This window comes from Brachyistius frenatus, unplaced genomic scaffold (genome assembly GCF_029030835.1).
Source record: "Brachyistius frenatus isolate BFR_SWC_R1_liver_20210118 unplaced genomic scaffold, ASM2903083v1 Contig_106, whole genome shotgun sequence".
In the NCBI taxonomy this organism is placed as follows: domain Eukaryota; kingdom Metazoa; phylum Chordata; class Actinopteri; family Embiotocidae; genus Brachyistius; species Brachyistius frenatus.
Genome location: NW_027210705.1, coordinates 1345001 through 1368977, shown reverse-complemented (window position 1 = coordinate 1368977; position 23977 = coordinate 1345001). Strand labels below are relative to the sequence as shown.

At 43.8% G+C, this 23977-nt stretch overlaps 1 protein-coding gene across 7 annotated transcripts in view; it reads right to left on the bottom strand.

Annotated features, from left to right (window-relative positions):
• Positions 1 to 956: 956 nt before the first annotated feature.
• The window catches only part of lrch1 (leucine-rich repeats and calponin homology (CH) domain containing 1), a 91682-nt gene continuing 68661 nt past the window's right edge, over positions 957 to 23977 (bottom strand). For 5 of the 7 annotated variants that reach the window (XM_069712080.1, XM_069712082.1, XM_069712084.1 and 2 more), the window contains 4 exons: positions 18403 to 18512; positions 16507 to 16644; positions 16333 to 16410; positions 8558 to 12980 (listed from right to left, as the gene is read on the bottom strand). In XM_069712080.1, the coding sequence (XP_069568181.1) occupies positions 12687 to 12980; positions 16333 to 16410; positions 16507 to 16644; positions 18403 to 18512 (620 nt within the window). In that variant the 3' untranslated portion in view covers positions 8558 to 12686. Of the gene's footprint in view, positions 5732 to 8557; positions 12981 to 16332; positions 16411 to 16506; positions 16645 to 18402; positions 18513 to 23977 lie in introns of those variants that run through there. The other 2 variants (XM_069712085.1, XM_069712087.1) reach the window with 1 other exon arrangement.

The window sequence follows — 23977 nt, the reverse complement described above, 5'->3', positions numbered from 1 at the left end:
TTGTTCAATTCTGTTATGATGCAGGAAACCGCTCCTGCAACGTAACCAAGTACATTATTCACTGCACTTAATTTGGACATTGTGTACTTTAATAACCAGCTACGTTATATCAATGCTGGTGACAAAAATATGAACCGCATTACTAAAGTAATAAATGTGAAAATGAATGTTCCTGCAAAATATACATTAGGTCTACAGTTTAAAAGTGTTGAGTGAAAGCGTATTGCAACAAATAGCTATTTCTACGGAAAGGAAATCAATAAAACGTGGAAAATCAGCAGTCAGTCCAGTCAGCGTTAGCAGCTGGTCCTCTGTGGTCAAATCTCAAGTCTTGAAGTCTTGAATTTGATTGCTTCTTAGTTTTATTGTTGAGTTTGAACTCTTTGGTTTCTTAAGAGCTTTAGGAGGGTCTGCTGACGATATCCAATCCTGGTGAACTATCTGATGAACTATCCGTCTTTGTAATGACTAAAAAACAAACCAAATGAACCCAACAATTCAGACGTGCCCTGAACCAGTGAACCAAACGGTTCTTTGTTTTCCTTTTTTTCTTCTTCAACATTTAACAACATAAGAGTTGTTAAGTCGTTACGTGTCAGTCTGAACAGCAGGAAACGTGTGGCGGGAACATAGTCGGAGGTTTAGGGAGCGTCAGACTCTCAACACGTTATATTCTCAAGTGTTCTTACAACACAACACATTTCTTCTTAGTCTGTAAATAAGTTACATAATCCTCTCAGCTGTTTGGTGTCTTCCATGCAGCTTCTCTGATAAAGTCATGGTAAGTATTCACACTTTGCACATGTCTTCTCCATCAAAGGTCAAATCCAAGAATTTATTTTTCAAAATTCTTATTTTTGTGTCAAATAAAGTGTAAAACATTTTTGGGGGGAAAGACGTTGTTCAGACTGAGTGCTTTTTTTCATTGTGTGGGTGCAGTGATGCAACAAGAGGTGTTAGTTTGGACAGGTGAGGTCTTTACTGATAAAGTGGAGAAATACAGTATGTACAGTATTCACAGCAGTTAAGGCGACGTTACAAGGACACCTCATGCACGGAGATCTCAGTTTGCTGTACAACAAAATACACAAAAGGTTCACAGGGTTACAAAAAGGGCATTTTACAAAGAAATTTTAACAAACCTGAAAAGAAGTCACAAAAATAAAATTTGCTCCCAGTCAGAAAAGTACAAAAATGTGAGAACAGGCCGTTTGTGGACAAGAAGATTTATACAAAATATGAGACATAAAAAAAGAAAACAACGACGACACTGCTTTACGTTCAGCAGGCATCATTTACACAATTTACACCAGCGTCACATTTCCATCTTCAACTTTTTTTAAACTTTTTTAAAGGTGATTTTTTTTTTTTTTTTGATTTGCTCAGTTGCCAAAACAAAGGTACGAACACACAAAGTTTAAAGTGCAGATTCTGTCGGGGAAGCAGCAGTTTGGTTTTATTGCTTTTTCCCGGAACGCTGTGACGACAACAGAACTGGAAAATAACAGAAGTACAGAAACGGATTACAAACAAGCCAGCTGACATCGTCAGGCTCCTTTATTTATCTCAGCTGCTCATAATTCTCCTTTTTCAGTCTGTTCAGCATTATAATCCTCAGAATAACGGCTGAATTAAACTGAATATAATTTGATGTGAGGAATGTAAGACAGCTTCAGGTTTCTTCGCTGTGATCGTCGTCTGTGGACGTCAGACTATTTGTTGCTCTTTATCTTTTTTTTTTTTACAGATTTTAGGCTACATGAAAAATAGCAAACTTATGTATGAATATACAGGTTTTTTTTGGTGTTATTTCACTAAATTGCCTATAGTGTTTAAAAAACGTGAACATTTATGTTCTTAAATCACATAGTTCTGAAGAACAGGTGCTTAAAGTTTGCTGATTGGAGTGTTTTTATGATGAAATATACAGTACATAGACACAGGAAGTCCTTGTGATAAATAATATGTAACACAGGTTTACAGTACATTTAAATTAAATCCTTTGCTTTTATCTTTTAAAGTTTGTTTTGGCAACTGTCAAATCTGTCCAGTGGAAGCATTTATTCATTTTGTTGCTGTTTTACTGCTGAATCTTTAAGTAGCTCAAGCTTTGGATACCAAGCTGCACAGAAAAAAAAAAAAAAAGAAAAGAAATTCATTCACGCTCATTCATACGAGGCTGCTGGTTCAAAACCGCTCCGCGCTTCATCAGAGGAAGAACAGGACGGCCGAGACCTTTAAAGGGGCAGGATGTAGATTTGTGATCGAACACAGACTCACCGCAGTGTTAACCTGATGGGTGGTTGCTATGGTGACCGGAGGGGAAAAAAAGTAATCGGCCTCAAAAAGAAAGCCTCAAGTCCCTTTTCTCTGTTTCACAGTTTACCTTCCAGCCTGGACACCTTCAGCTGCTTCTGTGATTCCTGCTCTCCACCTGTAGAGGGCGGCATTTCACTTTTATTTTGTAGGTCCCTTCGACTTGAATTATATTCAGTTGAAATTAATACTTTGTTCCATTATTTTGTGACAGTACATTTACATTAAATAAATTGGTCAGCAGTCGTGCACAGAGGCCGACAGCTTGTAGTTGAAGCTGGCTCACAGTACCGAAGCTTTAAGACAGAAACTGATCACAGTCGAGAAGTCAGTCTTCCAGTAGAGAATTCAATATTGTTAATAGTCTTTTACGTGGAGGACTTTCCTGTTATTCATATAGTTATTGGAGAAGGCGATGAGCCGTAAGCAGCCCTGACAGCAGTCTTCATTTGTCTCTGTGGATGAATGAACCTAAAAGCCTCCTGTAGTTAAAGAGGAGTCGAAATATACCCGCGATTACGACACGGGATGAACGTACTCGTTTCTTTAACGTTCCTTTAAACGTACTCGTTTCTTTAGCTCCCTTAACTTTGGTCTTAACTTTATGGTCAAATTCTTAGATAAAGGACATAAATCGAATCATTTTCTAAGATTCCCATCGATGGGAGTAACTCTGGAAACGTAGGGAATACGACCCCGAGGACTGTTTCACAGATGAACTCAGAGAAGAGGGCAATAACTATCTACTGCCCCTTTAAAGTCTCAGTTTGTGCCTGGTCGGCCCTGACACACACACACACACACACACACACACACACACACACACACACACACACACACACACACACACACACACACACACACACACACACACACACACACACACACACACACACACACACACACAGAAATACTGTTGACGTAGCAGGCTGTGGAACGAGGCATCAACAGTGTCGTAAACCCAAACTGACCCTGAGTCACACACACTAATCTCACACAGCAACAACGCAGGTTTAAACACACACACACACACACACACACACACACACACACACACACACACACACACACACACACACACACACACACACACACACACACACACACACACACACCACTGGTTCTGTAACAGTCAGCAGGTCAGAGGAACATTTAACTGCATCAACTTCAAATCTACTCTGCAAAGCAGCCTGAAATTAATCTGAACTTTTTTTTTTTTTTTTTAAACAAAGTTGAAGAGTTTTAAAAAGGTGTAAAAATTCCCGAGCCAGTCTGGATAGTTTGAGCCGGAGGTGTGGCTCCATGAGACCTCTCTCACACACACACACACACACACACACACACACACACACACACACACACACACACACACACACACACACACACACACACACACACACACACACACACACACACACACACACCTCACCCTGAAATATGAAAACCACATACACAACTGACTCAGTGTTAACACGGGACTCTAGGAAAGACTCCGCAGATAATCGGGGGTTCATCCACTAAATACAGCGTGACGAGCCCAGAACCTCAGCCAGAGAGGGATGAACAGAAAACGGGCCTCCGGGGCACGGACGTGTGAGCCCCCCCCACCCTCCCTCCCGCCTACACAGTAGACAAAATCCCCCCGTGATCTTTTTTTTAGTTTCTTTGTGGCTGTTTTGAGTTGAAGTCGTTTCATTGACTCACCATCAAGATATCTGAACCAATCACTTCAACCCAGCTGACCCCTGACTCCACGGTCCCGTGCCCACTCAGTGATCCATCTGTGGCCTCAGTGACGCGGAGGGTGCGATTCGCCCCCCCTTTGAAGCATGGCGACCGACGTTCTCGCATTTCGCTCCGTTGGCACATCGAGCAAACTGCATCTCACAAAACACCTCGTCCAGATGGAGCTTCACCTGCCGACTCCTCCGAGAACACAAGACCACCGACAACAGAATAAAAAAAAAATCACCCGGACCTGTTTTGAGTCCATCAGAGAGATTAGCGTCCCGCCGAGGTCAACACACTCCCACCTGCTTCAGGGCTCGCAGAGAGCCACACACAACGTCTTAGTCAAACTTTATAAAACACAGTTATACCTAAAATATATTAGAGAAAAATATTTTTGGCCTCTTTCTTTTTCACTGTATATAACGACTGAACCGCTGTTTCTCAGCTTCTCTTTAAATTATAAATATCTTCAGGTTTAAATAGAAGTGGTGGTTGAAAGCGTCTCCCTCCGCGTCGACACTCAAATGTTTTTGGTTTTCTTTTCTTCAGGGAACGAAATACTCAAAACGAACCAGAAAACACTTCACCAGGGAAAAAAGAACCACCTGTGGTGAGATGAGTGGTGGTGCGTAGAAAGCATGAAGAGTTTTGTCGGTGTGCATAGATCAGACGATGTAAAGTAGTGAAGTTCTGCTCTACAGCCGTCATTCAGTTAAACCTCACAGATTATCAGAGATCGTTACAGGAAGAAAACGTGGAGAGTTTTACAATAAAGATGCAATATCTAAAAAAAAAAGAAAAGGGAATTAAGAATAAAGCCAGAATCTTGTTTTGCAAAAAAATTGTACAATAACAATTGGTTGTAATTTTACAAAACAATTTCTCTTTAAAGATGAAAGCCAAGAAGAAAACAAAATGAGGCCATTTCATGTAATATGACTGTAAAATTACAATTGGCGTAATTTGACGACTTACTCATCTTTTTTTCTTGAGGTTTAACATTATGAAGTAGAATCACATGAAATGAACTTCCTCACATATTTTTGACTCAATCTCAAACTGAAACTTCTCTCCGTGTCCTGATGACCTTTACATTTCATCAAGTGCTCGGTACCGACGAGAGGAACATTTTCTACGTCTAAGTCGAGAACAAGAACAGACGTCGGCCGTTGTTTTTTGCGCCCTTTCGTTCAAAAGTGTGTTTCCGGTGTTTCTCTGAATCCACGGTTCATCGTTTCACTCGCGGTCCGAAACCCAAACCGACCGCCGACCTCGTCTATCTCTCCGCCTCGTCCGCCCGTCGTGACGCTAAATTCTTAAAGCACGCAGAAGTTCCCCTTTTATGAATTAGTAAAGAAAACCACATCTGATGGGTTTAGTTCCCTTTACACTACTTTGCATCTGTAAATACAATAAAAAAAAACAAAAAAACACTCTTTGTTACCGAGCAGGGGGCAGAGCGACCGCCGAGGCGGTTTTTCTTTTTTTCCTTCTCCAGATGCGGGCGTGCGCTGGTTTCGACGTGCGAGTCGGTGGAAGCTCCGCCCACCTCCGCAGCGCCTCCGCCCGCTCACGTCAGGAGGGAGAGTTTGGGGGGGGCCTCGTCCACCAGAGCCTGCACCGTGATGCACAGCTTCACCAGGCCTTTCTCCTCCAAGATGTGGTGAGGGAGACACAGCTTGTCCTGGGAGACGGCGAGAGATGGAGGGAGGAAGAGGAGGAAGAGGAGGAAGAGGAGCAGACAAAGAGGCAGAGAGGAGACAAAGGCGGCACAGGATTTAGACACACGACGTGCACAATGCAAAGGCGTCTTTCAGAAAGTATGTGAAGCTGTCTCGGGTTCACTCACGTTGTCGGATGTTTGTTTTTTTTGTATTAAAGTTTCATGCGAGTAAAAAGAACTCTGAGGCCCGAAAATCTTTACTGACATTTTGCGTCCAGTCGTTTCAAACCGGTGCTGCTGAGTCGGCGTGACGTTCGAGAGCACCGACTCGTAATGGGAAGAAACCGGCTGTGAAGAAGGACTCTTTCACCTCCTTCTGTACATTCCTGACCGGTGTGAAGGGCACCGAGCGGGGAGAAGCCATAACTTCCACGAGTACGTTTCAGCTCTTGATCAACATCAGCACCCTGAGCAGCGCACGTTGTTTTGGTTGAACGTTGGTACGAGAACGTTTCAGAATCTCCCCGCGGACCTGAAACATCAGCACGGGAACGTCCGACTTTGTGTCTCGACGGAGACTCTTTGAAACGCTTCTAGAAAGTCTGCGGCGATGAAGCGACGAGCCGGGCGACGTTTCAACGGGCGAGAGCGTCTCTCCGAGACCGAAAGGCGGCGCGTCGGGAAACGGCCGGCTTGTCTTGGACGTTACCGGGGTTACGCGCCGTCAATTTCTAATCGCTGAATATGTCCTCCCTGCTGCTCCTTTCTGTTCCCCGGAAATTTAACACAAAGCTCGATGTGCTCAAGTTTTAGGTCATATAAGCATGTCATATAAACATGTCATGTAAACATGTCATACAAACATGTCACATAAACATGTCATACAAACATGTCATATAAGCATGTCATATAAGCATGTCATATAAACATGTCATGTAAACATGTCATACAAACATGTCACATAAACATGTCATACAAACATGTCATATAAGCATGTCATATAAGCATGTCATATAAACATGTCATACAAACATGTCATATAAACATGTCATACAAACATGTCATATAAGCATGTCATATAAGCATGTCATATAAACATGTCATACAAACGTGTCATATAAACATGTCATATAAACATGTCATACAAACATGTCATACAAACATGTCATATAAACATGTCATATAAGCATGTCATACAAACATGTCACATAAACATGTCATACAAACATGTCATATAAGCATGTCATATAAGCATGTCATATAAACATGTCATACAAACATGTCATACAAACGTGTCATATAAACATGTCATACAAACATGTCATACAAACGTGTCATACAAACGTGTCATATAAACATGTCATATAAGCATGCCATACAAACATGTCATACAAACATGTCATATAAACATGTCATATAAGCATGTCATATAAACATGTCATACAAACATGTCATATAAGCATGTCATACAAACATGTCATACAAACATGTCATATAAACATGTCATATAAACATGTCATACAAACATGTCATATAACATGTCATATAAACATGTCATACAAACATGTCATATAAGCATGTCATATAAGCATGTCATATAAACATGTCATATAAGCATGTCATATAAACATGTCATATAAACATGTCATACAAACATGTCATATAAGCGTGTCATATAAACGTGTTATATAAACGTGTCATACAAACGTGTCATACAAACGTGTCCTATAAACATGCCATAAACATGTCATACAAACATGTCATATAAGCGTGTCATATAAGCGTGTTATATAAACATGTCATACAAATGTGTCATACAAACATGTCATATAAGCGTGTCATATAAGCGTGTTATATAAACATGTCATACAAATGTGTCATACAAACATGTCATACAAACATGTCATACAGACATGTCATATAAACATATCATATAAACATGTCATATAAACATGTCATACAAACATGTCATATAGACATGTCATACAAACATGTCATATAAACATGTCATACAAACATGTCATATAAGCGTGTCATATAAGCGTGTCATATAAAAGTGTCATACAAACGTGTCATATAAACGTGTCATACAAACGTGTCATATAAACGTGTCATATAAACGTGTCATACAAACGTGTCATATAAACGTGTCATATAAACGTGTCATACAAACGTGTCCTATAAACATGCCATAAACATGTCATAAACATGTCATACAAACATGTCATATAGACATGTCATATAAACATGTCATACAAACATGTCATATAAACATGTCATATAAACATGTCATACAAACATGTCATACAAACATGTCATATAAACATGTCATATAAACATATTATATAAACATGTCATACAAACATGTCATATAGACATGTCATACAAACATGTCATATAAACATGTCATACAAACATGTCATACAAACATGTCATATAAACATGTCATATAAACATGTCATACAAACATGTCATACAAACATGTCATACAGACATGTCATATAAACATATTATATAAACATGTCATACAAACATGTCATATAGACATGTCATACAAACATGTCATATAAACATGTCATATAAACGTGTCATATAAACATGTCATACAAACATGTCATACAAACATGTCATATAAACATGTCATATAAACATGTCATATAAACATGTCATATAAACATGTCATACAAACATGTCATACAAACATGTCATACAGACATGTCATATAAACGTGTCATATAAACGTGTCACATAAACATGTTATAAACATGCTGAACTCCGGTGCTGATGTTGATCGACTGACTCTGAAACCTCCAGCTGCCTCAACAATGACGCTGCAGAACAGAAAACATCCCTAAACGGTATTTATTACCTCAATCTTTAACAATGTCAAACATCATACACAAGTCTTAAAAATATCCCGACGGGCCGACGTGGCTTAAAAACAAGCAGCTGTTTGAATCTTCACAGAAAATGGATGAACGGCTGAAAATAATCACATCGAAAGTGACAGGAGTTTATATCATGACGGAGGCCGACGGTGGTATTTGGCTTCATGCCAAATCTTCAAGATCCTTCAGACATTTTCTGTTTCCGTAACATCCAAACTTAAAAGCCAGGAAGCTGTAAACACCCGTTCATTCACTTCCTGTGAAGGATTCCAGCAGCCAATCATCTGACAGGCAGAAGATCAACACTCCTTTCCTTCTTCATTCCTCTCAAAGTTACAAACACAGCGATGCACTAATCCCTTCTACAGTATATCAAACCCTGGAGGATAAACAGCTTAAGAAGACTAATAGATATTTAACTGGTCTAGTTTCTGTAGCCCTTCAGATATTCTCCATAAACAGTCACATTGCATATCAGGGTGTCAGAGGTGGAAGATGTGAAGCTCCTTTTCCACCGACGCTACCGACTCCAGTTCTTCTGACACTTTCCTGGATTTTCCCCAGCAGATAGTTCCTCCTCAGTACGGCCTCGTTACTATAGCAACAAGGCATAAAACTGCCGTCAAGTCCTATTCAATGGGACACACACACACACACACACACACACACACACACACACACACACACACACACACACACACACACACACACACACACACACACACACACGAACCATCCAGCCCCTCCAGGATCTCAATCATGTTTTTTGTGATTGTAACGCTTAAAAATTCTTGATTTTGGTGATTTTTTTTTTTCAATTGTTATATCATTTGCAGAATGAAGTGTTTTTATTTTTTTTAATAGAAAATTGCAAGCTGAGGGGAATTTTTTTTTTTTTTTTTTAACAATTACCCGATGAAGAGTAATATGTAATCCCTTCCTTTGATTATGAACACGCTGCACATCACAGAAATATTTGAGTTATAATCTTTTTTTGAGCTGAGAGAACCGCCGGGCTCAAAGTTTTAAAACATGAAAACAAAAGGATTTAACTATGAAACAGACAATCTGTGGGTGTAATATTCAATATAAAGGCTACATCTGCTGCCAAAATAAGAGCTTCAAATGCTATTTAATTAAAATTAATTCAACATTTGATTTAATATAATTTAACATGATTTATCTTGCTGTGAAGCACTTTGTGCAGCATTTATTGTATGAAAGGTGCTATACAAATAATGTTTATTATTATTATTATTGTGATACGATCACATTTCTAATCAACCCCGTCACTTCTGTTTTCTGAGTTATTTCTGTCAATAAATTGAGTTTTGTTTGGAAAGACTACTTTTCATCGTAATATTTCAGCAGAGTTTCCGTTGGCGACATTTTTTGAGGAAAAAACGCAGGAATTTTGACAACTACAGCAAATATTGCAGAGACTGCTTGAGTTTGCGATAATTATTGCAATTTCCTGGAGGGACTGATTGGGTGCCGTCCACAACTGTTGCCCGATCGAAAACCCAAAAAAGAAAAAAGTGGAGCGGAGCCGGTAGCAGCAGTGGAAAAGGAGCTCGTATTACAAGAAGTCCCAAAAAAAAAAAAAAAAAAATAGAAACCCACATTTTTCTCAAGGTTCAAAACATCGTACTGTTAATATCAGTTTGAAATCATTTGAAATAATTCTTTAAACACAAAAAATACATCCAACTGATTTAAATAATCAACTACTGGTGAAATATGGCTTCCATCAGCTCCTCATCACCGAAGAAAGAAGAAACGGTGTTTGTGGTGAACGTGAGCTCCGAGTTCACTCGCTCGGACTCTTCAGCCGCAACCGCTCGGAAACAACGAGCTTCAGACGTGAAGCCAAGAAGCTGATGTTCAACGTAGACCTGATGAAAGGAGCTCCGCAGCAGCAGCAGCAGCAGCAGTTCTGACGTCGATGGTTTCATCCAGAAAAGTGGTGTTGGTGTTTGGATGCATGATGTCGGCCTGACTGACGGCGGACAGTCTGACGGACTTTATTGGACCCGTCTCGCACGTCAGAGACACGCCGACACCGCCGTCGCGGTTCGAAGCCCACGTTTACGCCTCTCCTAAGAAGACGTGCAGACGGACTGCGCCGCTCTACCGCTGCCGTCTCATCCGCAAAACCCCAAAACTTCGGCCGCCGCCATCTTTGCTCGTCGGGAGCGGCTCGGAGCCGCAGGCGGCCGAGCGGCGGATCTGACTCGACCCGGTCGCAAACCCGAGGACGTTACGTACCGTCCGCCGATAGCAGAACCCTGACTGCGCTACGAGCCCGTCAGTCAAAAAGACACGCCCCCAAAAAACATTTGCTTTTTGAGGCCCGAATATCTAATTAACGGCCGGATTATTTTCAGATGGAAAAACTGCTAAGAAAGACGGAGCAGGCCCGGAGCGGCCTTGTTGTTCAGCCCCGTGAGCTACATCAACGTTTCCAGACTTTAGAAACATGTTACGCTGTCGTTACGTATAACACCTCACTTGTTTTCTGTTTGGGCCGTTCACGTCGACTTGGAGTGAATCTTCCCGGCTGACGTTGTAACATAACGTACAGGAAGCGGTTTTGGACATTAACGCGGCTCGAAGGCCAGAAACTCGTCAGTGAATTGAGGGAGTGCACGGAAACACCGCCGGGGTTGAGTTTCGATATCACCTGATCCTTATTTACACACCGGCCTCCGGCCGAGAGTCCACCAGACCTCCGAGATGGCGCCGAACGGCCGCTGACGGACTCGAGCCGACTCTGTGAAACGACGTCGTCATCCGAGCGTCGCCACGCGCAGCTTTCGTCGGTCGCCTGAACGCGGCGGCGATCCGTCCGGTCGGAGAGGAGCTGCGAATGTTTCTGCTTCCGAGGCCAGAAAAAGAAAAATGAAGAAGTACGTGATGTTTGCGAGTCCAGGACCGAAGCGGCTGACGCACGTCGACCTTCACGGGACCGTCCCTGCTGGACTTCGTGTTGCTATGACAACACTGAGTCGCACCGACAGAAAAGAAAAGAGGAAAATCAAAGGAGCGGAGAAGGCGATGAGGGGCGAGGCTACATTTGTGTCACATGGGACAGATATTATTAAAAATGACATAATCGATCCACACGAGGACAGCAGGGGTCATTTCAGCTGGTTGTGGAACTCAAACTTGAACAAATCACTACGCTGACATCGGCTGATATAAACTTGGATCATCCTGCAGAAACACGGAAGTTCAGCTTCATTTATTCAGGTCATTGAAAGCATCATTAGTCGATCCTGCTGGCTTACACACAGGGTTCCCACTACAGGTCAAAGGTCAAATCCCCTGACGTTCACCGACTAAAACATGATCGATAATGAAGAAACAAAAGTCCTCCTTTGTGCTGATCAGATCAAATCCAGGCACGTTATTTCATTCCTATGAATTTTATGACCTTTATTTCCTCGTTTAGTCATTTTCAGTACAAAACTTCACGTTTTTTTTAACCGGTGAAACAACAAACTGAGCAAAAGATTTATTTTTAAATGGGAACAACTCATGAATGTGGCCTAAAGCTTCTCTTCCAGCCGAGCAGTGATGCTTCCTCCTGTTGGCTGTGAAAAGCTCCCGCTTCCATATTTGAATAGATCAAAAAGCTTTACAAACTTTACGTCTGGCTTTTCTGTCGTCATCTCACCAGATCTTTCAAGTCATCGTTTTGTTGCTAAAACTCGTGTTAATGTTCATTTTACGGGAAGCGGATGAAACCGCTCAGGAAACCAGGTCAAGCAGGTCAACCAGGTTTTACATTTTGATGACTGGCAGCTAAAATTTAAACATGCTACAAACAAAACTCTATTCCACGACTTTGCCCAAAAATGATCAAATTCTCTGACTTTCCATGTCTGTAATCGACTTTTCTGCTTGCGTGATTTTCCAGGACTTCCTTGAGCAGCGGGACCTCGTAGAACGCTTCCAGATATCTACTCTTTCATTTGGAGTTGGATTTTTCCCATGTGACATAAATGCAGCACAAATAAGGAGGAGGAGCCTGTGCAGGAGGAAGGCGGGGCTGGCAGGTGACTGACAGGAGGCTGTTGTCACGGTTACGTCAGCTCGCTCCAACTATAGGCCACGAACAGCAGAACTAGGCAGAGGATGTGAACCAGGCTCGAGCCAACGATGTCCCAGATCTGCCAGGCGGGAGGCGGGGTTTGAGTGGTGACGGAAACCAATGAGGGAGTCTCTGACGCCCCGGGGGAGGCGGGGCTCGGAGTCGAGATCACCTCGTCCTGTTTCCTGTCCCGAGGGGTCGCGTCCAAGGCAACCAGCGCCCGAACTGTGGCGCGAACCGGCTGCAGGCGGCACTGGGTGATGTCATAGGGCGAACAGAGGGAAGACTGGCGCCCCCATGAGGAAGGGAGGGGGAGAAAATGAAGGAGAAAAAGGAGGGACAAAAGGAGAAAACAAAATGGGGGAGGAGGTGGGAATGAAAGAAGGAAGCGAGGAATGAGACGAAGAAGAAGGAGGAGAAATGAGAATGAAATGAAGGAGATGAGAGGAGACAGAGAGAAGTGGAAATAAAGATGGAAGGAGGAAACCAGGGATGGAAGAAGAGATGGGGAGGAAGGTGGAGGTGTAAGAGTTCAGAGAAGAGACGGATGAAAAAGTCTCCACAAAAAGAAGAGAAGAAGAACAGGAAGGATGGAAAACATTAGAGGTGGAGAAGAAACCCACGATGTAAAAAAAAGAAGAAAAAGATGGCAACAAAGAAAAGGAGGAAGTTTAGAGGTGGAGAAGGATGAGGAGGAGGAGGAGGAGGAGGAGGAAGACGTGGTGCCATCCAGCCGGAAAAGTGGAAAAGAGAAAGAAAAGGCAGGAGGTTAACCGATAGACACAGAGGTCAAAGGTCACAGACAGAAGCGTGAGCTGGTGGGGCGGAGGGGGAGCGGGAGGCAGGCAGGGGGTTGATTGCCATGGCAACGATCAGGGATGCTCACTGAGAGGACGGTGACGGCGCCCTCCGTTCTCCCGGTGAGCGTCCCCGTGATGAGCAGGTGAGGTGGCTGATGGGAGCCGGCACGTTAGCACACAAGCTTTCAGCGCGTTAGCTCGGTGAAGCTTTGCAGAAGCGTTCGGTTAGCAACGTCCACGTGGACGCCAGGAAACAGTCAGCAGGCAGTGATGGAGGTCAAAGGTCAAGCAGATAAACAGCTCAGAAAGCCTTTGGACCACTTTCTTTTGTTTTTACAGAGAAAAAAAAAACATGAAATTGTATAAACATACAGTCCAGGAGAAAAACAAACACAACAAATAACACAAATACAAAATACAAACAAATATATATATATATATATAAAAAAAACACATTTAAAAGGTAAAAAAAAAGTATCAAGTGACCCCGTGACGGTCTGGAAACAGCAGCGTGTTGTTTGTTTTACTTTTGACTGACGGTCATCTCACTCGGAGTTTGAGAGAAACGATCCGATCTGTTCTGTAGACGGTTGAGATGAAGCTGCTGAGACTAAACAAAGCCCACCACCTCCCAGGAGACCACCGCTGTGGCGGTGTCCAGGGTGACCTGCTGCAGTGCCGTGTTGTTATTTACCGTGCGGATTCATTATTCACAGCTCAGGTGTAACAACAGCTGCTAGCTCATGGTTAGCCTGTTAGCTTTAGCACGTGGCAGCTGTTGCTGGCAGGAAGCGTCAAAGTCGAGCGCCACGACATCGACGCTTCCTGCCGAACACTAACCGGGTCCTTCAAAATAAAAGCACCGCCAGGTGAGCTTTGATTCATGACTGTACATTTACAGTACTTTAAATAACCACCTGATTATAATAGTAAGACATTCACCTGACAGGTAAACGACTTGTTGTCTAATGATCTCTTACAGCTGGGGTGAGAAGGGTTTACTAGACGGTGACTTCAGGCCAATCACAGCTCGTTTCAGAGAGACGTTCCCCTCGGCTGCTCTGGTCCCCGCCGGCGCTGCCAGGTGCACACGAGGTATGTCATCAGCTAATGTTACGGCCAGTCAACCACTGGACAGATGTTCAACAGCTACACCTGCATTTAAACACCTTGTTCTCCTTCTACACATGAACAGGTCACCACAGCGCACACACGCACGCACACACACACGCACACACGCACGCACACACGCACGCACACACACACGCACACACACACGCACGCACGCACACACACACACACACACACACACACACACACACACACACACACACACACACACACACACACACACACACACACACACACACACACACACACACACACACACACACACACAGTAAACCCGAGCGGCTCTGTCGGCTCTGCTTCACACCGACGCCACTGCTCTGATGGAGTCCTGTCATGATGGAGGAAGCTTGAAGGCAGCGATGACAGCGGTGATGATTCAGCGTAACATGTAGACGTTGAAACGACCCCGTTTAAAAGCCATGAGAACAAAAAAGAAGCGGGGAGGAGATGAAACCAGTCCTGGGAAAAAGGCTGAGAGGCTCTCGGGTTTCCGGATAGAAACGTGTTTCGGGTTGAAAGCCGTTCGATTAGATATCGACTCTGATTGCAGGACGACGACGTAACGGAGACGTCAGACCCGGAGAACCGTCAGCCTTCCTCCCACATCTGGTTTGCAGTTTAGTGTCCTGCAAAAACCCTTGATTTCACTTTTCACCTTACTGCCAGACACAAATCACCAGATCACGTTTGATGCTGACGTCGGCTTCTGTTCCTCCCAGCTGACGTCCAACAGACTTTTCTTTTTTTTTTTTTTTTTTTTTGCAGGACACCTTCACAGTTTGTTTTACGTCTCGCGTCAGCGACAAGACGACCGTTTGCTTCGGGCTGATGTGCACTCAGCGGGGAGTTTCTCTGTAGAACTGGGGGTGTTTTCAGGTTGGAGGTTGCCGGTTTGAATCCCTGGACTGACTTGCAGCCCGGCGTGTATGATTGTAAAAGGTGAAGAAACGCAGCTTCTGATGGATCGATATTCTGAACAATGAGGACATCAACGATAAACTCCACTGGATCGACGCGTCGGTCGCCTGCAGCAGCGGCTTTCAAAGAGCGACATGTTCCCTGTGATCTTTGGGTCGTAGAGCAGGACGTATAAAGTCAGTGAGTTCTGCTACTTTTTTCTTTTAAGCCTGTATTTGTTCATATTTTGTCAAATTCATCCCATTTAAAGTGAACGTATCAACAGGTGTCAATGATTACTGAGATAATGATGAAAATCTAAAAGCAGGATGAACCTCAGGCAAGTTCTGGATGTAAGAAATGATATTTTACTTTGAAGAATTCATGGATGAATTCTAACGATGGAAATCTGAATGAATGATATTCTTGGGAAGTTTAAGTCAAACGTGTTTATCTTTGAAAACTTCTGCTGCACGAGAACTGACTGAGTCTGATCGCTGACTTCAGCAAGATTTAATTTAACAATTTCAATTCAGGTCAATTTGAAAAGAAAAGCTGAAACTGCCGCTCACACTGTGTGATGTCCTTTTCAAATGATCTCAATCGTTCCTCTTTCTGTTTCAAATCATCCAGTCGGACGCAGGTGTTGCACACAAACCGCCTGAACTCACCAGTGTTTCATTCAATTCACTGGTTCAACTGTTTGGTTTTTGAATCTTGAAATCGACCCCCAGTTCAGAGAGGCCATGTGTCGTTCTTAAAGCACCAACAGAAGTGGTTATTGTAAAAAACAAAAGGGGCGTGGCTTACCTCTGGTACGCCTATTTTTCTGCAGGCGTCCAGGAAGTTCTCCACGTTCCTCCGACACTTGGCCATGCTGAGTTTGGGCTGGAAACAAAAGTGAAAAAAAAAGATTCACAAACACAGCGCTTCCTGGAGTACACCCGTGCGTGTTCCCGCCGACGCGGACGGTCGGAGACGTACCACTGCAGGCGACGGGACGTGGATGCTGCCGACGGAGCGCGGGCGAATGTGATTGGCCAGATGGCAGAGCACGACGCCGTCCATCAGAGACAAGCCGAGATCTTCGGGGAGGGCAACCTTCAGTCTGCTCTCGATGCTCTGAGAGAGGACGAGGAGTAGACGGCAACATCAACGGGGGTGGGTGTGTGTGTGTGTGTGTGTGTGTGTGTGTGTGTGTGTGTGTGTGTGTGTGTGTGTGTGTGTGTGTGTGTGTGTGTGTGTGTGTGTGTGTGTGTGTGTGTGTGTGTGTGTGTGTGTGTGTGCGCGTGGTGGGTTCAAGTTCAACCACAAAGTCAGTGAGTAATATCAAAAGGATTTCTGTGTCCACACTACAAACAGTCTACAGCACACCCAAAGGTCACGTGTCTTTAAGATGACTTCAGCCTCATTCAGGCAGAACGAACATCACGAAGAGGGAGAAATATTCACTGTTCATTGGTTCCAGGCGGTGTTTTAACCACATACAACTTCACGTGTAATTCTCTCTGATGTCCATCCAGAAAAGGATCCAGAAATCCACTTAGAAATCACAGAGACATCTGCTTCAGAAGTGGTCGGAGCAGGAGGAGGAACTGCTGACGCTGATGTTCCGACATGGAGGATGAAGCGTCGGCCTCCGCCCGGCAGTCAGGTTGCAGTTTACATTCACGTCTGTCCAGACTCATAAAATATGTAGTGAAGACTTAAATGTGTTCACATGAGTGGCAACCAAAGCTGATTGACAGCAGATGACGTTTTCAAGATGGGTGTCGCTGCAAATCATAGAACGCGGATGCTTCACTCCCATCTTCAACCTGACAGATCTTTACAATCAGTACAGTTGTCGAGGTGGACACCAAAGATCAGTGTCACAAACATCTGACCAAACATGAAATATCGCCCCTCATCTGTTCCTGAGTTATGAGGATTTCATGATGAGCAAATGGCTTCAATCGTGTTCTGTGAGGTCACAGTGACCTTTGACCCCCAACATCTAATCAGTTCATCTTCAAAGTGAATGTTTGTGCCACATTTTATAAAACAAATGTCCTGGAGGTGCTCCTAAGATATTTTGTTCAGAATGGGGGATGGACATGTGGCCACAGTGACTCTATGAGCACCAGAATCTGATCCGTTCACGGGACAAAGTCAAGTTGAAAGAAATTCCCTCTTCAGGCATTCCTCAACGGAACAACCTGAAAACATAACAGCACCAGTCACTGGAAAAAACCTGAACCCTTAACTGACAACAATTGATGGACTCTTATCTCACAGGCTCCCAAATATGGATTCTATATCGGTATTGGAAAGATTTGTACGTTTTTAACATCTTCCATTTGCATTAAAAAAAAAAAAAAAAAAAAAAAAAAAAAAAAAATTTGACATTAAGCTGATAAGATGCAGGAGAAGCATATTCACTTTAAAATTCAAAGACAGAATTCAAATGGAAGGAGGAGCAGAGAGTTCATTGAAAAACAGGAGGTTATTTCAGCTGGAATTATTACTGATAAGAAGGTGAAAAATGACCTGCATCCACCTCAGAGTGGATAAAAATCAGTGAGCGGGGAGCTAATCCTCTCACAGAGCCCTAATGGAGCTCTTGGGTGGACTAGATTAGCACAGTACACCTTTAAAACCTGCTAAACACAGTGGAACGGAGACACAGCTGATGCTTTCAATGTATTCTGAGCAACACGGTGACATCATTGTCTGATCTCACATCACCACATCTCTGAGAGAAACGTGAATGAATTGTTTCCATGACTGACCGAGCTGCAGAATTAAAACCAGAGTTTGAAAAAATAAACAAAACAAACATCAGAATTGCCCTTTAAAGACACCCAGAGGACAGTAAACGGTGAGATAAATGTGTCTCACGTCTCTCAGATGCTCCATGAGCTCCAGCTCCTCTCGCAGCTGCTCCATCTTCCTTCTCATGGTGAACTGAGGGTCCACGGACTCCAGGCTCTTGTGGCTCCGCAGGAACACTGGAGCAGCAACAAATCAACAACAAACAACAACAACAAGACGGGTAACGTTAGTCCGAGAGGTTACAAAAAGACACGTCTCTCGGATGGTGACGGGCGACTTCTGAGGAGGGAAAAGAGATCAGGAGAGTTTTAAAGCAGGGAAATCACGACGGCTTCAAGATCTCTCCGATGTCAGGAGCTCAGTTTGATACGTGGCACAAAACAAATTGAATTATTCAAGTTGAGTCGCCTTCTGTCATCTCATACGTGTAAAAGAACGACACGTTAAATCCTACTTATTGCTTAAATACCAGACTGAGTAATGAGAGCAGCAGCTGGATGCTAAAAACAACCAGAATGACCAAAAATATCGGCACATGTGGGCGTGCATGAACTAATGTCCTGTATGGAGACTCAGTGACACGGAAAAAAAACAGGCCTTTATGCCATAAAAGATGCAGGAAGCTTACATAAGCGCAACATTGACGTGCACTCATGCAGTCAGAGCTCGGTGCACTTTCAGCTCCGACCGTCACAGGGACGGTCACGTGGAGACGCCGTGAACTCAGCCTGAAAACAGACCAATGACTGACTGACTCTCAGACATTTGTCTCTTGTGTTTTCCAGGACTGGAAACTTTCAAGGATTTCGTATGTGTGGAGACCAGCTGCCGAGTAAACATCTGAGGATCCAGGAAGTTTGATCCACCCAACCGTAAATGGGAGGTGAATGGGAAAAAACACGTTAAAGCGCTTTGAGACCGAACGATGATAAAGCGCTATACAAGTACAGACCATTTACCATTTAGAACCGACGGCTGACGTCACGGCTCGGTTGTCTCCCAGCAAGAAAGGACTGTAAATTAGCATATTTTCATGTCAAAACTTTAACTTTAAAACAACCAACGATTACTTTTCTTATCAAGAATTCTCAGTATAATTAGGATTTATTGTTCAGTGAAAGGAAAGTCCAAAAATTGCCAACAGATTTTGCTGAGCTGGTCTTTTTTGTCAAACATAATCTACCTTAACCAAAATATTTAGTTTGCAATGAGAAGAAAAAAAAAAGGAGCAAAATGTGTCATTTTCCCACTAATTGTGCTTGAGAAATATAATTCATGAAATGAAACAAATTGATGAGCCAAAGAGTTGCTGAAATTAAAACCTCTAAAAATAATGATTTGTTTCTTCCATCAATCATATCACCATGAGAGCAGGAGCTCGACAGGCACTGCGGCTGGTAATAAGAAATGCAGATGAGACGAGCGTTTCCACCTCGCCGTGTGGAGGAGGGCAGAGTGTGAAACACGCTTGGCCTCGCCTCACACACACTGAACAAAAATACACACTCACGCACATGAAACACACAACGCTGACAGCTGATTCATTCACCTCCTCGCTGGCCTATTTTCTACATGCAGAAATCTGCTTTTCACAGCTGAGTGAAGCTGAACAGATCTGTAGCTCCACTGAGTGACCACAGGAGGGCGCTACAGAGTCTCTGCAGTGAGTTCATCTGTTGTTGTGAGGAGCAGCAGACATGAGGGCGACAGGAAGTGAAGCTCTGCAGTTTAACATTGTGTGTTCTGGATTACCCAACATGTCTGGGATTTATTTTTGGGGGAAATAAATTTATATTCTGGAACATACAGCATCAAATATTCTGTATTTCTCAGGGATAAAATATATTTATAAATCTTATTTTCTGTCCCCCGGGTCAGGGCTTCATGTTTGAAATGACTGACTTACTATCAAGTAATGTGACCAATCAAATCTCTTCAAATAGACGCAGAATGACGACACATTTCTAGCTGGACCACAACAGCAGGGCCATAAACTCGAATGTTTGTCTCTGACTGAGTGACTGAGTTTCATCATCGGGCGTCTGAATGCCGCGACTACCGGCGTCAGATGAAACACTCGTCTCCGTGGCGATAGGACAAAGCCCAGCAAAAGCCCTTCCGGTACATCGACCGTGTTGCGGCTCGTCCCGGACAAATGAAACGGAAAGCTCCCGTTCCAAATTAAAAGCACTCTAGTGTTGTAAACACATTCAGCCGTGTACTCGGGTTTCACTTTCTGTTTTAAAGGAAGCTCTTTACTTAACTAATGGATCGATTACTGAACCGGTTGACCTGGTACCTGGTGTGATAAGATACAACTCAGTCAGAAGACTTTTCAGGACAACGTCCCGACTCAGAAACCAAGTCGTTTCTTTGCAGAAGTCTTTGCTGAATTTGGTTCTGATCACATTTGGGACCTATCGAAGGAACTTCAGGTTCCTTCAGCCCTTTGATATCTGTGTTTCCACTGCAGTCCAAAGCCAAACTGTTTGACAATGGCTTACCGAGACATTTTTGTTCATGGCACCACAAAACAAGACACACAAAATGTTAATGGAGACCCTCTCAAATTCCTGCAGGACATCTCCTTCAGAAGGCCTGGACCTTCTCATTGGTCCCTCTACCGAAGTCATAGCTCCATGTTGTTGTGTCCATGCAGAAAACTTGGTGGCTGTAAAACTGTAAAAACACAGCTTACAACTTTAAATCCCCCCCCCCCCCCACCCCAAGTTGCTCTGGTGGAAATGCTGCTCGACTCAAAGAAACAAGAGTAGTGACTCAGTGATGTTTGTTTGACTCTCAGAATAATGCGGATTAACATGTTATGAGCATTACAATAACCTAAGAATGAATGTTTTGTCTGCACAAATGTGCACAAACAATATGCAAATGAATGAAACGTGCACAAAGGTTCAGTGATATCTGTTTAATTAGAAGTATTCAGTAGCCTGGTATAAAGAGATCACTCTTTATAGGTGGGTCTGATCCGAGCGGCAACCAATCGTGAGGTGTCCCTTTGGTTTGTAAACTGCCGCTCTGAAGCCTCGACTTCAACACTTCAGCCGTCGTCATCTTGCTATTTTGGAGCCAGAAGTATCTTATTTTGAGGAGCTGGGAGGAGTGAGCGGTGGATCCGAGTCTATCTGATTGGAACCCGAGGACACTATGCCCCGCCCACTCACAGCGGGAACCGGACTGCACCACAGACCTGCCGACCACAGACTCACGCCATAGAACAGGCCACTTTATGAGGCATGATATCTAATTAATGATGGGATTATTTTCAGATGGGTCACCAAAGGACTAATAAGGAGTGACTTTGGCAAAAGACACCATTGTGGCTCCAGAGCGGGTTTTTTGGAGCCAGCCCCTAGTGGCCCTCGGTGGTATTGCACTTTATGTCATTTTCGCTTTGCCCTCACTTTTCAGACTCGGAGCTTCTCTACGCAGTCTACGGTCTGGCCTCGCTCCACTGAGGACCGTCTCCAGTCGTTGCGTCCTAATGGACGTCGACCTCAGGTTCATTTTCAAACTACTGGAGCAGCCTTTAACCAATCAGCATTGAAGCTACTTCGCCATCATCGCAGTGAGCCATCCACACCGGTCCCTGATTGGTCCGCCCTTCGGAAATGGCTGAACAAACATTCACTCTAATCCCGGGAACGACTGAGGCCGGGCGTTGTTAGCTTTCGGTTCAGGGCGGAGGGCAGCTCCCCCTTACAGCACTCAGCCACGGCGATCGTACTCGCACGCAGCCGGTTGGCCTGCTGAACGCTGGAGTCGCTGCGGGTACGTTTCAGTGGGACTGCGGTCGCCCCGCTGCGTTTCTTACTCGCTCCGGTCATCTGCACAGTGCAGTAAATCCACGCTGCGGCGGTCACATTTGACTGTGAATATTAATGATCGCGGTGAATAATGGATGAAACACTACTCGTGCACCAACCTGAGTGGAAGCTGAATACTGCAGGACTCACTGAGCTCTTAGTATGTGGAATGAGATTGGGACGCAGCACGGAAAATAACCGTTTGGTCTGATTCAAGTTTTTCTACAATTGCTGACGATAAGCAAGTAACCGTATCTTTTTCTTTAATAATAATAAAGTTGGACTATCTCATCACAATCTACATCACCATCTTCCATTGTAGTCTCCTTCCTCATCAGCTCGTTCCACCTCGGCAGTCTGAACCCACCTCTCTGTGCACGGTGTGGATGATAACATCTCTGATCACACAGCCGCTGTGGCTGAAAATGAACTGCATGTGCATTTTGTGTGTGAGAGTCGGAAACTTTCTCACAGTGTTTGTTTCTATTCTGAGATCTGTAAGATCTGAGTTTCAGTAACAATCTGCAGACACAGCAAAAAGCTTCCAGGTCCCAGGTTCAGTCTCCTCTCAGCAACCTGCTGGCCGCTTTACTTTTTACGTCCGTCTTGTCAAACATATATTTCCCCAAATATTCACAGTTCGTTTCTATAGTTTAAAGTGTGCAATGTATAATTTATTATGAATGGTTTGAAGATTATTTTTTTTGTCCGTCTCCTTCCTCTTCAGGATTTAGGATTCAAGGTATCACTGCGGTGGCTGTTTTGACCTTCATACACTCCTCTGAAGGATTGTAGAGCAGCTGAACACACAAATATGCAATAAGTAATCCCATTATAAAAACACACACACACACACACACACACACACACACACACACACACACACACACACACACACACACACACACACACACACACACACACACACACACACACACAGTCAGTCACACTCACAGGTTGATGACTAGCTGCTAATGAGGTCAGGAGCGGTGATGATGGGAGTGTGATGTCATTCCCTGAGGCCTGGGCCCATTACACCCATTAGTCATGATTGTATCTCTCTCTCACACACACACACACACACACACACACACACACACACACACACACACACACACACACACACACACACACACACACACACACACACACACACACACACACACAGACAGACAGACAGACAGACAGACAGACAGACACAGGAGCCATTCATGTAGAAAGGAGAGTGTTTTCTGTAAAACGCTGCACAACCAAAATATTCTTAGCGCTGCAAAGGTGAGATGATCTCGGGAGGAGCAGAGACAGACGGATGTGCTGATTCACGAGGAGAACTGTTTACTGTGCGTGTCACATAACCGAGGGGGCCGAAGGTAAAAATAAATGTACAGCTCTGGGAAGCTGAACACACCAGAAAGGTTCTGAACAATAACCCGCATCACCGGAGTGAAAAGTTCAGGATGGGTTTTATCATGAAGACACTGAGCTACAACACACAGCTGCTCCATCGATGGGCTTTGATCTACGACTTCCTCATCACTCCATCAAAGCTTGTTCCAGCTTTGAGACACTATTCGCAGGCTGAAAGAACCAATCAGGGCGTTTGGCTGGAGTTTCATTGCGCAACGATAGTTACCGCAAGTAGGAGGAAAACAGGAAATGGGGCTTGAATAAAACAAGGAGGAGGGGAGGGGGATTAGGTCAGCCAATTTCATATTTCAAAGTTCAAACAGTCAAATGAAAATGAAGCAGATTTAAAGAGTCCTAACAGATTGAAAGTGGTGAGAATGTGAAGTGAACAAGTCCCTGAAGGTTTGTTA